Source organism: Tachyglossus aculeatus, chromosome 25 (genome assembly GCF_015852505.1).
Source record: "Tachyglossus aculeatus isolate mTacAcu1 chromosome 25, mTacAcu1.pri, whole genome shotgun sequence".
Lineage (NCBI taxonomy): Eukaryota > Metazoa > Chordata > Mammalia > Monotremata > Tachyglossidae > Tachyglossus > Tachyglossus aculeatus.
In genome coordinates, this window is record NC_052090.1 from 25,856,457 (window position 1) to 25,871,049 (window position 14,593).

The 14,593-nt window shown below is 45.8% G+C and overlaps 1 protein-coding gene across 2 annotated transcripts in view; it reads left to right on the top strand.

Annotated features, from left to right (window-relative positions):
- HNF4G (hepatocyte nuclear factor 4 gamma) overlaps positions 1-14,593 on the top strand; it is a 62,659-nt gene that overhangs the window by 11,509 nt on the left and 36,557 nt on the right. Inside the window, exon 1 of one of the 2 annotated variants that reach the window (XM_038766600.1) lies at positions 6,310-6,481. The exons of the other annotated variant lie outside the window; for it this stretch is intronic. Coding sequence (XP_038622528.1) covers positions 6,364-6,481 — 118 coding nt within the window. The 5' untranslated portion in view covers positions 6,310-6,363. Of the gene's footprint in view, positions 1-6,309; positions 6,482-14,593 lie in introns of those variants that run through there. 2 annotated transcript variants of the gene reach the window in all.

Here is a 14,593-nt window from a genome sequence, read left to right on the forward strand (position 1 = left end):
CATATCTGTAATTTATTTATATTTATTAATGCTTGTCTCCCCCTTCAATAATAATAATGATAATGATCACTCAATCAATCAATCAATCATATTTATTGAGCACTTACTGTGTGCGGAGCACTGGACTAAGCACTTGGGAAGCACAACAATTCGTCTTTGAAGGTGGGCAGAGTCATTATCTGTTGGCTATGAGGAGGAAGGCAGAACGGAGTTATACGCCATATCTGTAATTCATTTATATATATTAATGCCTGTCTCCCCCTTCAATAATAATAATAATAGCGATCAATCAGTCAATCAATCATATTTATTGAGCGCTTACTTTGTGCAGAGCACTGGACTAAGTGCTTGGGAAGCACAACAATTCGGCTTTGAAGGTGGGGAGAGTCATTATCTGTTGGCTAGGAGGAGGGAGGCAGAACGGAGCTGTACGTCATATCTGTAATTTATTTATATATATTAATGCCTGTCTCCCCCTTCAATAATAATAATAATAACGATCAATCAATCAATCAATCGTATTTATTAAGTGCTTACTGTGTGCAGAGCACTGGACTAAGCACTTGGGAAGCACAACAATTCGGCTTTGAAGGTGGGGAGAGTCATTATCTGTTGGCTAGGAGGAGGGAGGCAGAATGGAGTTGTACGTCATATCTGTAATTTATTTATATATATTAATGCCTGTCTCCCCCTTCAATAATAATTATAATAACGATCAATCAATCAATCAATCAGTCAATCGTATTTATTGAGCGCTTACTGTGTGCGGAGCACTGGACTAAGCACTTGGGAAGTACAATTGGGCAACAGATAGAGACAATCCCTACCCAACAATGGGCTCACAGTTTAGAAGGGGGGAGACAGACAACAAAAATAAACAAGTAGACAGGCGTCAATACCACCAAAATAGACAAATAGAATAATAAATCGGTTTGGACACAGTCCCTGTCCCATGTGGGGCTCATTCATTCATTCCATCATATTTATTGAGCACTTACTGTGTGAAGAGCACTGTACTAAGCGCTTGGGAAGTCCAAGTTGACAACATACGGTCCCTACCCGACAGCGGGCTCACAGTCTAGAAGGGGGAGACAGAGAACAAAATGAAACATATTAACAAAATAAAATAGAGTAGATATGTACAAGTAAAATAAATAAATAAATAGAGTAATAAGTACGTACAAACATATATACATATTAAGCACTGTTCTAAGCGCTGGGGAGGTTACAAGGTGAATGAATGTGAACTAATTTCACAAAATTTGTACATATTTATTCTGTTTATTTCATTTTGTGAATATGTTTTGTTTTGTTGTCTGTCTCCCCCTTCTAGACTGTGAGCCTGCTGTTGGCTAGGGACCGTCTCTATCTGTTGCCAACTTGTACTTCCCAAGCGCTTAGTCCAGTGCTCTGCACACAGTAAGCACTCAATAAATACGATTGAATAACTGAATGAATAAAGGTGATCAGGTTGGGCAAGTCATGAGTTACCTTGTATCTTCCCCAGTATCATTCATTTTTAAGCATTTACTGTGTGCAAAGCACTGTTCTAAGCGCTGGACAGATGCCATCATCATTATTATTATCGTTATTATTCCCAAGCGGTGGGGTCCTTCCGTGACTCTGCCGTACAAATCCTTAAATTCCTTTTCTTCCCCCGCGGGTGTTCCAATATCTCTCTCCCCTGGTAGATGGAAAGCTCTTTGCGGGCAGAGATTGTGTCTCCTAACTATAGCACAATCCCAAATGTTTGCTTGATTAATTAATAATAATAAATAATAAATGATTGCTTGATTGAGTGGGCAATGACATCAGTTCCCATTCATTCATTCATTCAATCGTATTTATTAAGCGCCTACTGTGTGCGGAGCACTGTACTAAACGCTTGGGAAGTAAAATTGGGCAACATATAGAGACGGTCCCTGCCCAACAACGGGCTCACAGTGTAGAAGGGGGAGACAGACAACAAAACAAAACACAGACAGGTATCACTACCATCAGAATAAATAGAATTATAGACACTCATTCAATTCAGTCATATTTATTGAGCGCTTACTGTGTGCGGAGCACTGTACTAAGCGCTTGGAAAGTACAATTGGGCAACATATAGGGACGGTCCCTACCCAACTACGGGCTCACAGTCTAGAAGGGGGAGACAGACAACAAAACGAAACACGTAGACAGGTGTCACTACCATCAGAATAAGTAGAATTATAGACACTCATTCAATTCAGTCATATTTATTGAGCACTTACTGTGTGCGGAGCACTGTACTAAGCGCTTGGAAAGTACAATTGGGCAACATATAGGGACGGTCCCTATCCAACTACGGGCTCACAGTCTAGAAGGGGGAGACAGACAACAAAGCGAAAAATGTAGACGGGGGTCACTACCATCAGAATAAATGGAACTATAGACACTCATTCAATTCAATCATATTTATTGAGCGCTTACTGTGTGTGGAGCACTGTACTGAGTGCTTGGAAAGTCCAGTTGGGCAACAGATAGTGACAATCCCTACCCAACAACGGGCTCACAGTCTAGAAGGGGGAGACAACAAAACGAAACACGTAGACAGGTGTCACTACCATCAGAATAAATAGAATTATAGACACTCATTCAATTCAGTCATATTTACTGAGCACTTACTGTGTGCGGAGCACTGTACTGAGTGCTTGGAAAGTCCAATTGGGCAACACATAGTGACAATCCCTACCCAACAACGGGCTCACAGTCTAGAAGGGGGAGACAAACAACAAAACGAAACACGTAGACAGGTGTCACTACCATCAGAATAAATAGAATTATAGACACTCATTCAATTCAGTCATATTTATTGAGCACTTACTGTGTGCGGAGCACTGTACTGAGTGCTTGGAAAGTCCAATTGGGCAACAGATAGTGACAATCGCTACCCAACAACGGGCTCATGGTCTAGAAGGGGGAGACAGACAACAAAACAAAACATGTAGACAGGTGTCAAAGTCGTCAGGATCCCGACCCTTCAGGAGCTTCTTGTCTAATGGAGAAAAGGCACTGTACTGAGCGCTTGGAAACACACCATAATAATAATAATAATGAGGATGGCATTTGTTAAACGCTTGCTATGTGCCAAGCACTGATCTCTGGGCCTCAGTTCCCTCAGCTGTAGAAAGGGGATTAAGATGGTGAGCCTTGTGCAGGACGGGGACTGTGTCCAACTTGATTTGCTTATATCCACCCCAGCACTTAGTACAGTGTCGGGCACATAATAAGCGCTTAACTAATACCATCATTATTGTTATTATCAGGAGAAGCAGAGTGGTGTAACAAATAGAGCTCAGGCCTGGGGCTCAGGTCATGGGTTCTAATCCTGGCTCCGCCGCTCGTCTGCTGTTTTACTTTGGGCAACAGAAACAGCATGGCTCATGGAAAGAGCCCGGGCTTTGGAGTCAGAGGTCATGGGTTCAAATTCCGGCTCCGCCAGTTGTCAGCTGGGTGATTTTGGGCAAGTCACTTCACTTCTCTGGGCCTCAGTTCCCTCATCTGTAAAATGGGGATGAAGACTGGGAGCCCCATGAAGGACAACCTGATCACCTTGTAACCTCCCCACCGCTTAGAACAGTGCTTTGCACATAGTAAGCACTTAATAAATGCCATTATTATTATTATTATTATTGTCAGCTGTGTGACTTTGGGCAAGTCACTTCACTTCTCTGGGCCTCAGTTCCCTCATCTGTAAAATGGGGATGAAGACTGGGAGCCCCACGAAGGACAACCTGATCACCTTGTAACCTCCCCAGCGCTTAGAACAGTGCTTTGCACATAGTAAGCACTTAATAAATGCCATTATCATTATTATTATTATTATTATTATTATTATTATTGTCAGCTGTGTGACTTTGGGCAAGTCACGTAACCTCTCTGGGCCTCAGTTACTTCATCTATACAATGGGGATGAAGACTGTGAGCCTCACGAGGGCAACCTGATCACCTTGTATCCCCCCAGCGCTTAGAACAGTGCTTTGCACATAGTAAGTGCTTAATAAATGCCATTATTATTATTATTATTATTATTATTATTATTATTATTATTATTCTCTGGGCGTCAGTTCCCTCATCTGCAAAATGGGGATGAAGACCAAAGGGGCTGAGCACCGTGTCCAACCTGATTTGTCCAGATCCACCCCAGCGCTTAGTACTGTGCCTGGCACCTAGTGAACACATAACAAATACCCCAATTATTATTCTTATTATTATTGTTATTATAGGCCCCCAGCCAGGACCAACCCCGGAGGTTGTGTGGCTTAGTGGCAAGAACCTGGGCTTGAGTGTCAGAGGTCCTGGGTTCTAATCCCAGCTCTGCCATTTGTCTGCTGTGTGACCTTGGGCAAGCCACTTCACTCCTCTGGGCCTCAGTTACCTCATCTGGAAAATGGAGATTAAGAGTGTGACATGGACAACCTGATTACCTTGTATCTTCCCCATTGCTTAGAACAGTGCTTGGCACATAGTAAGCGCTTAACAAATGCCATTATTATTATTAAGTGGGACAATCTGATTACCTTGTATCTTCCCCAGTGCTCAGAACAGTGCTTGGCACATAATAAGTGCTTAACAAATGCCATTATTATTATTAAGTGGGATGATCAGATTACCTTGTATCTACTCCAGTGCTTAGAACAGTGCTTGCCACATAGTAAGCGCTTAACAAATGCCATTATTATTATTAAGAGGGACGATCAGATTACCTTGTCTCTTCACCAGTGCTCAGAACGGTGCTTGGCACATAGTAAGTGCTTAACAAGTACCATTATTATTATTAAGTGGGGCAATCTGATTACCTTGTATCTTCCCCAGGGCTTAGAACAGTGCTTGGCACATAGTAAGTGCTTAACAAGTGCCATTATTATTATTAAGTGGGACAATCAGATTACCTTGTATCTCCCCCAGTGCTTAGAACAGCACTTGGCACATAATAAGTGCTTAACAAATGCCATTATTATTATTAAGTGGGATGATCAGATTACCTTGTATCTACTCCAGTGCTTAGAACAGTGCTTGCCACATAGTAAGCGCTTAACAAATGCCATTATTATTATTAAGAGGGACGATCAGATTACCTTGTCTCTTCACCAGTGCTCAGAACGGTGCTTGGCACATAGTAAGTGCTTAACAAGTGCCATTATTATTATTAAGAGGGACAATCTGATTACCTTGTATCTTCCCCAGTGCTCAGAACAGTGCTTGGCACATAGTAAGCGCTTAACAAGTACCATTATTATTATTAAGTGGGACAATCTGATTACCTTGTCTCTTCCCCAGTGCTCAGAACAGTGCTTGGCACATAGTAAGTGCTTCACAAGTACCATTTTTATTATTAAGTGGGATGATCAGATTACCTTGTATCTTCCCCAGTGCTTAGAACAGTGCTTGGCACATAATAAGCGCTTAACAAATACCATTATTATTATTAAGTGGAACAATCTGATTACCTTGTCTCTTCCCCAGTGCTCAGAACAGTGCTTGGCACATAATAAGCACTTAACAAATACCATTATTATTATTAAGTGGGACAATCTGATTACCTTGTCTCTTCCCCAGTGCTCAGAACAGTGCTTGGCACATAGTAAGCGCTTAACAAGTACCATTATTATTATTAAGTGGGACAATCTGATTACCTTGTCTCTTCCCCAGTGCTCAGAACAGTGCTTGGCACATAGTAAGCGCTTAACAAGTACCATTATTATTACTAAGTGGGACAATCTGATTACCTTGTCTCTTCCCCAGTGCTTAGAACAGTGCTTGGCACATAATAAGTGCTTAACAAGTGCCATAATTATTATTAAGTGGGACGATCAGATTACCTTGTATCTACCCCAGTGCTCAGAACAGTGCTTGGCACATAGTAAGCGCTTAGCAAGTGCCATTATGATTATTAAGTGGGACAATCTGATTACCTTGCATCTTCCCCATTGCTTAGAACAGTGCTTGGCACATAGTAAGCGCTTAACAAGTGCCATTAGTATTATTAAGTGGGACAATCTGATTACCTTGTATCTTCCCCAGTGTTTAGAACGGTACTCAGAACCATAGTTTCTTATTGCGATTATCAATTCCCTGAAAGGAATCCCGTCCGAGACCCCGCGGGTCCCCACCGTCCCGCCCCGGCCACCCCCGGGTCCCCGCGGCATTCCAGGCCTATCGCCCCGTCTCGGGGCACCATAAAAAGGAGACACCGGTGGAATTTGGCACGCAGGGGCAGTTTACACTTTTACAACTCCTCCCAGCCCGGTTCATAAGGGCCTCCGGGTTCAGCGAGCCCGGCCCCGAGTCCCCGAGAGGTCGGGAGGCCCGCGGCGGGCACGGGGAGCCCCCCGGCCGATGATGAGGGGGTCGGGGCCGATGCTGGACATGGACGCGACCAACTACGGCGAGGCCTTGGATCCCTCCTATACCACCCTGGAGTTCGAAACCATGCAGATTCTCTACACCTCGGGCGGTGAGTCCACTCGCCCTCGGGGAGGACGCTGGGCGGACTGGGCAGCGTCGACCATGTGGGCGACGATCCACACGGTGGGCCTGCGTCATCATCATCATCATCGATCGTACTTATTGAGCGCTTACTGTGTGCAGGGCACTGGACTAAGCGCTTGGGAAGTACAAGTTGGCAACAGATAGAGACGGTCCCTACCCAACAGTAGGCTCACAGGCTAAAAGAAAACTTGAATTTCTCATAGCCACCACCCCAGGGTGGGATTTGAACCCCCATCCTCTGGCAGTGGAGCGTGCCATCTTGCCTCCTGCACCACCGAGGGCTCCTAAGGCGTCCGAGGGCGTCGACTTTTAGACGGTGTTGGGTAGGGACTGTCTCTAGATGTACTTCCCAAGCGCTTAGTACAGCGCTCTGCACACAGTAAGTGCTCAATAAATACGATTGATTGATTGATTGATCGACCCACATGGGATCCCACCTCCTGTGACGCGGTCGCCTCGGGATCCCGCCGGTTTCCGCCGGCCCGCCACCCGACGGGCCTAGTAGCCCGTCCTCCCCGATTACCCTCGTCCTCCCAAAGTAAGCGCTCAATAGAGGCCACAATTATGACCATTTATTGAGCGGCTCTCTCTCTTGTAGGGGGGACGAAGCCGGGGGGTCCCACTGTCCCACGCCGCCCAGTTCTCCCAGACTAATATTTAGCCACCAACAGGGCCCGTGTTTATCTAGCGTAACATTTTAACTCGAAGGGAGATTGGAAACGTTTATGGAAACGTTTATGGTCCCGTCCGGAGGAGTCGTCCTAGGATCTTGAAAAAGGAGTGGGATTCAGATTCCCCCCAAGTTGGGGAAAAACGACCGTCCCCCGCTGCGCCGTCCAATCCCGGGGCTCAGTTTTGACCTCCTTTTGGGTGGGAGTTGGCAGATCAGTCCCATCCGGAGGAAGTAGAAGTAATAATTGTATTTATTAAACATTTTAACTCGAAGGGAGATTGGAAACGTTTATGGAAATGTTTATGGTCCCGTCCGGAGGAGTCGTCCTAGGGTCTTGAAAAAGGAGCGGGATTCAGATTCCCCCTAAGTTGGGGAAAAACGACCGTCCCCTCCCCGCCCCGTCCAATCCCGGGCTCAGTTTTGACCTCCTTTTGGGTGGGAGTTGGCAGATCGGTCCCATCCGGAGGCAGTAGAAGTAATAATTGTATTTATTAAACATTTTAACTGGAAGGGAGATTGGAAATGTTTATGGTCACGTCCGGAGGAGTCGTCCTAGGGTCTTGAAAAAGGAGTGGGATTCAGATTCCCCCCAAGTTGGGGAAAAACGACCGTCCCCTCCCCGCCCCGTCCAATAACGGGGCTCAGTTTTGACCTCCTTTTGGGTGGAAGTTAATTAATAATGGCATTTGCTAAGCGCTTACTATGTGCAAAGCACTGTTCTAAGTGCTGGGGGGATACAATGTAAATTGGCAGATCAGTCCCAGCCAGAGGCAGTAGAAGTAATAATTGTATTTATTAAACATTTTAACTCGAAAGGAGATTGGAAACGTTTATGGAAACGTTTATGGTCACATACGGAGGAGTCGTCCTAGGGTCTTGAAAAAGGAGCGGGATTCAGATTCCCCCCAAATTGGGGAAAAACGACCGTCCCCTCCCCGCCCCGTCCAATCCCGGGACTCAGTTTTGACCTCCTTTTGGGTGGGAGTTGGCAGATCATCCCATCCGGAGGCAGTAGAAGTAATAATTGTATTTATTAAACGCTTATTTTGGGCGGTACACTCCGTGGAGCGCTGGAATAGATTGCTGTCCCTGGGTTGTTTTTCGAAGACTCTGTCAACGGGGATAAAGTGAACATTTCTCCTGAGGAAACCTGCAGTCTGGGATCCAAATGGTCGCTGGGAAGAGGGATTTCTACGTTTCTTTGGCTGGAAGTACAGTTTTCCACATTAATAATAATAATAATAGTATTTGTTAAGCGCTTACTATGTGCAAAGCACTGTTCTAAGTGCTGGGGAGGTTACAGGGTGATCAGGTTGTCCCACGGGGGGCTCACAGTTTTAATCCCCATTTTCCAGATGAGGTCACTGAGGCCCAGAGAAGTGAAGTGACTTGCCCAAAGTCACCCAGCTGACAATTGGCGGAGTCGGGATTTGAACCCTTGACCTCTGACTCCAAAGCCCGGGGCTCTTTCCACTGAGCCACACTGCTTCTACACAGTAGTCTCTCCAAGTCATTTATTGATTCATTCAATTGTATTTATGGGGGCATTCGTATTTAGAACAGTGCTTTGCACATAGTAAGCACTTAATAAATGCCATTATTATTATTATTATCATTATTAGATGGGGGAAGCTTTACTTAAAGTAGTTCTGTGGCTGATCTGTGTGGGGTTTTGTTGGTTTTTTTTTTACCTCAAACTGGGTTTTGTGGCTTCGCTATGTGGGTTTTTATTCATTCATTCATTCATTCATTCAGTCATATTTATTGAGCGCTTACTGTGTGCAGCGCACTGGACTAAGCGCTTGGAAAGTACAATTCAATTTGGGAAGAGGCTGTAGTTGGGATCTTAAATTATCCTGTTTTGTTCCCTGGCCCACTTCAATCGGTTGGATTTAGTGAGTGCTTATTCTGTGCAGAGCGCTGTACTGAACACCTGGAAGAGGGCGGTAGAATTGGTAGACACGACACGTGCTCTCCAGGAGTTAACAGTGTACTATGTGCAGAGCACTGTACTGAACGCTTGGGAGAGGGCAGTGGAATTGGTAGACATGATCCCTGCTCTCCAGGAGTTTACTATGTGAGCCCATTGTTCGGTAGGGACCGTCTCTATATGTTGCCAACTTGTACTTCCCAAGCGCTTAGTACAGTGCTCTGCACACAGTAAGCGCTCAATAAATATGATTGAATGAATGAATGAATATGTGCAGAGCACTGTACTGAACGCTTGGGAGAGGGTGGTAGAATTGGTAGACACAATCCCTGCTCTCCAGGAGTTAATGGTCTACTATGCGCAGAGCACTGTACTGAACGCTTGGGCGGGGGCGGTAAAGTTGGTAGACACGTTTCCTGCCCTCTGAGTGTTTACAGTTTACTGTGTTTAGAGCTCTGTACTGAGCGCTCGAGAGAGGAGAGTTGGTAGACATAATCCCTGTCCTCTGGGAGCGTCTAACCTTTCATTCATTCATTCAATCCTATTTATTGAGCGCTTACTGTGTGCAGAGCACTGTACTAAGCGCTTGGGAAGTACAACCATTAATAATAACTATGGTATTTGTTATTTTTTAGGTATTTTTATCCTGGGAGCCCGGTGTTGGGGAATGCTTGGGAGATGATGTAATAATAGTAATGATTCTGGTGTTTGTTAAGCGCTTACTATGTGCCAAGCACTGTTCTCAGCGCTGGGGGAGATACAGGGTAATCAGGTTGTCCCCCGTGGGGCTCACACTTTTTGTCCCCATTTTACCGATGAGATAACTGAGGCACAGAGACGTGACTTGCCCAAGGTCCCATGGCAGACAAGTGGCAGAGCCGGGATTAGAACCCACGTCCTCGGACTCCCAAACCCGGGCTCTTTCCACTAAGCCACACTGCTTCTCTTATAATAATAATAATAATTAGTCCAGTGCTCTGCACACAGTAAGCGCTCAATAAATACGATTGATTGATTGATTGATTGATAATAATAATAGCGGCATTTCATTAAGCGCTTACTATGTGCCAAGCACTGTTCTAAGCGCTGGGAGAGATACAAAGTGATCAGATTGTCCCACGGGGGGCTCCCAGTCTCAATCCCCATTTTCCAGATGAGGGAACTGAGGCCCGGAGAAGTGAAGTGACTTGCCCAGAGTCACACAGCTGACAATGGGCGGAGCGGGATTTGAACCCGTGACCTCTGACTCCAAAGCCCGGATTCTTATACATTGAGCCTCGCCCTCCCCTCAAGAAGCTTATAATCTATGGAGCTGATCCAAGCCTAAAATAAATTGCGGGAAGAGGGAAGAATGGAATCTTGGCACATAGTAAGCGCCTAACAAATACCAGTGCTTAGAACAGTGCTGGGCACATAGTAAGCGCTTACCAAATACCATCATCATCATCATTATATTGCCCGCTTGTACTTCCCAAGCGCTTAGTACAGTGCTCTGCACACAGTAAGCGCTCAGTAAGTACGATTGATGATGATGATAATTATTATACGGGCTATGGTGGGGAGAGAGTCGTGGCTTAGTGGAAAGAGCCCGGGCTTGGGAGCCAGAGGTTGTGGGTTCTAATCCCCGCTCTGCCACTTCTCGGCTGTGTGACTTTGGACCAGTCACTTCACTTCTCGGTGACTCAGTGACCTCATCTGTAAAATGGGGATTAAGACTGTAATAATAATAATGATGACAGCCTTTATTAAGCGCTTACTATGTGCCAAGCACCGTTCTAAGCGCTGGAGAGGTTACAAGGTGATCAGGTTGTCCCCAGATGGGGCTCCCAGTCTTCGTCCCCATTTTCCAGATGAGGTCACTGAGGCCCAGAGAAGTGAAGCGACTTGCCCAAAGTCACCCAGCTGACAAATGGCGGAGCCGGGATTTGAACCCAGGACCTCTGACTCCAAAGCCCGGGCTCTTTCCACTGAGCCACGCTGTGACCTCCATGTGGGACAATCTGATCACCTTGTACCCCGCCCCCCCAGCGCTTAGTACAGTGCTTGGCACATAGTAAGCACTTACCAAATACCATCATCATTAATTAATTCATTAATATCCAAGTGCCTAGGGGGTGTATAGGTGAGGCAGAAAGGCTTGCGGCAGGAAGGAGACGATAGAGTCAGTCAATCATATTTATTGAGCGCTTACTGCGTGCGGAGCTCCGTACTAAGCGCTTGGGAGAAGACGGTAGAACAACAGACACGGTCCCTGCCCACAGTGAGCTTACAGTCTAGAGTTGGAAGTTAAGATGGTTCCATGAGAAGCAGCGTGGCTCAGTGGAAAGAGCCCGGGCTTTGGAGTGCAGAGGACTGTACTAAGCGCTTGGGAGAGGACAGTCTAACAGAGTCGGGAGACGCGTTCCCCGTCCACAATGGAGGCGAACATGAATATCGAGGAAAATGATGATCTCCTGGCTCGCTCTTAGGAAAATGCAGTTTTCTGATGGCTCAGGAGTGTATCCAGGCATGAGCTAGTCACTCAATAAGTCTCCCAGCCAATGGCATTTATTGAGCACTCACTGTGTGCAGAGCACTGTACTGAACGCTTGGGAGAGGACGGTAGAGCAGAGTTGGCCGACACAATTCCTGCCCACGGGGAGTTTCCAGAGGGGACGGTCCATCGGGCCGGGACTCACAGTGTGAGAAGGAGGGAGAGGGTTGTCGTCGTCCCCATTTCACAGATGTGGAAACTGAGGCCCAGAGAGTTTCAGCGTAAGCCCAAGCTCGCCCAGGGGCCAGTTCTGTAAAGAGAGGGGAAATCGGGCAGCTTCTCTGACGCTCAGACAGAGCCAAGTTGGACAGTTTCTCTCTTCTTTCAATGTCGGTCGGTCAGTCGTTGGTATTTATTGAGCGCTTATTGTGTGCAGAGCACTGGACTAAGCACTTGGGAGAATTCATTCGTTCAGTCCTATTTATTGAGCGATTATTGAGTGCAGAGCACTGGACTGAGCACCTGGAAAGTACAATTTGGCAGTGGAGAGAGAAGTTCCCTGCCCGTAGCGAGCACTGGACTAAGCACTTGGGAGAAGTCATTCGTTCAGTCGTATTTATTGAGTGATTATTGAGTGCAGAGCACTGGACTAAGCACTTGGGAGAATTCATTCATTCAGTCGCATTTATTGAGCGATTATTGAGTGCAGAGCACTGCACTGAGCACCTGGAAAGTACGATTTGGCAGTGGAGAGAGACGTTCCCTGCCCGTAGCGAGCACTGGACTAAGCACTTGGGAGAATTCATTCGTTCAGTCGTATTTAATGAGCGATTATTGAGTGCAGAGCACTGGACTAAGCACTTGGGAGAATTCATTCGTTCAGTCGTATTTATTGAGCGATTATTGAGTGCAGAGCACTGGACTGAGCGCTTGGAAAGTACGATTTGGCAGCAGAGAGAGACGTTCCCTGCCCGTAGCGAGCACTGGACTAAGCACTTGGGAGAATTCATTCGTTCAGTCGTATTTAATGAGCGATTATTGAGTGCAGAGCACTGGACTGAGCGCTTGGGAGAATTCATTCGTTCAGTCGTATTTATCGAGCGATTATTGAGTGCAGAGCACTGGACTGAGCGCTTGGAAAGTACGATTTGGCAGCAGAGAGAGACGTTCCCTGCCCGTAGCAAGCACTGGACTAAGCACTTGGGAGAATTCATTCGTTCAGTCGTATTTATTGAGCGATTATTGAGTGCAGGGCACTGGACTGAGCGCTTGGAAAGTATGATTTGGCAGCAGAGAGAGATGTTCCCTGCCCGTAGCGAGCACTGGACTAAGCACTTGGGACAATTCATTCGTTCAGTAGCATTTATTGAGCGATTATTGAGCGATTATTACTCTATTTATTTATTTATTACTCTATTTATTACTCTATTTATTTATTTATTTTAATTGTACATATCTATTCTATTTATTTTATTTTGTTAGTATGTTTGGTTTTGTTCTCTGTCTCCCCCTTTTAGACTGTGAGCCCACTGTTGGGTAGGGACTGTCTCTAGATGTTGCCAACTTGGACTTCCCAAGCGCTTAGTCCAGTGCTCTGCACACAGTGAGCGCTCAATAAATACGATTGATTGATTGATTGATTGATTGAGTGCAGAGCACTGGACTGAGTGCCTGGAAAGTACGATTTGGCAGCGGAGAGAGACCTTCCCTGCCCGTAGCGAGCACTGGACTAAGCACTTGGGAGAATTCGTTCGTTCAGTCGTATTTATTGAGCGATTATTGAGTGCAGAACACTGGACTGAGCGCTTGGAAAGTACGGTTTGGCAGCAGAGAGAGACGCTCCCTGCCCGTAGCAAGCACTGGACTAAGCACTTGGGAGAATTCATTCGTTCAGTCGTATTTATTGCGCGATTACTGAGTGCAGAGCACTGGACTGAGCACCTGGAAAGTACGACTTGGTAGCAGAGAGTGACATTCCCTGCCCATAGCGAGCACTGGACTAAGCACTTGGGAGAATTCATTCGTTCAGTCATATTTATTGAGCGATTATTGAGTGCAGAGCACTGGACTGAGCGCTTGGAAAGTACGATTTGGCAGCGGAGAGAGAAGTTCCCTGCCCTCACGGTCTAGAAGTGGGGAGAGACAGGCAACAAAACAAGTAGACAGGCATCGATAGCATCAGTATAAATAAATAGAATTATAGATAGATTTATACACACAATAGAACAATACACAGATGCATTCCCTGCCCACAAAGAGCTTACAGTCTGGGGCGGCACAGACATTGAAGACTGTATATATGTATACATTTGTACGTCTTTATTACTCTATTTATTCATTTTACTTGTACATATCCTATTTATTTTATTTTGTTGATATGTTTTGTTCTCTGTCTCCCCCTTCTAGACTGTGAGCCCACTGTTGGGTAGGGACCGTCTCTATAGGTTGCCAACTTGGACTTCCCAAGCGCTTAGTCCAGTGCTCTGCACACAGTAAGCGCTCAATAAATACGATTGATTGATTGATTGATTGATTGAAGACATTCAAAGCCCTACTGAGAGCTCACCTCCTCCAGGAGGCCTTCCCAGACTGAGCCCCCTTTTTCCTCTCCTCCTCCGCATCCCCCCGGCCTTACCTCCTTCCCCTCCCCACAGCACCTGTATAGGTGTTTGTCCAGATTTATTACTGTATTTATTTTACTTGTGCAGATTTTCTATTCTATTTTGTTAATCTAGCTTTATTTCTATTTATTCTGATGATTTGACACCCGTCCACATGTTTGGTTTTGTTGTCTGTCTCCCCCTTCTAGACTGTGAGCCCACTGTCGGGTAGGGACTGTCTCTGTATGTTGCCAACTTGTACTTCCCAAGCGCTTAGTACAGTGCTCTGCACACAGAAGCGCTCAATAAATACGATTGATTGATTAATTGATTGATTGACTGTCTCTATATGTTGCCAACTTGTACTTCCCAAGCGCTTAGTACAGTGCTCTGCACACAGT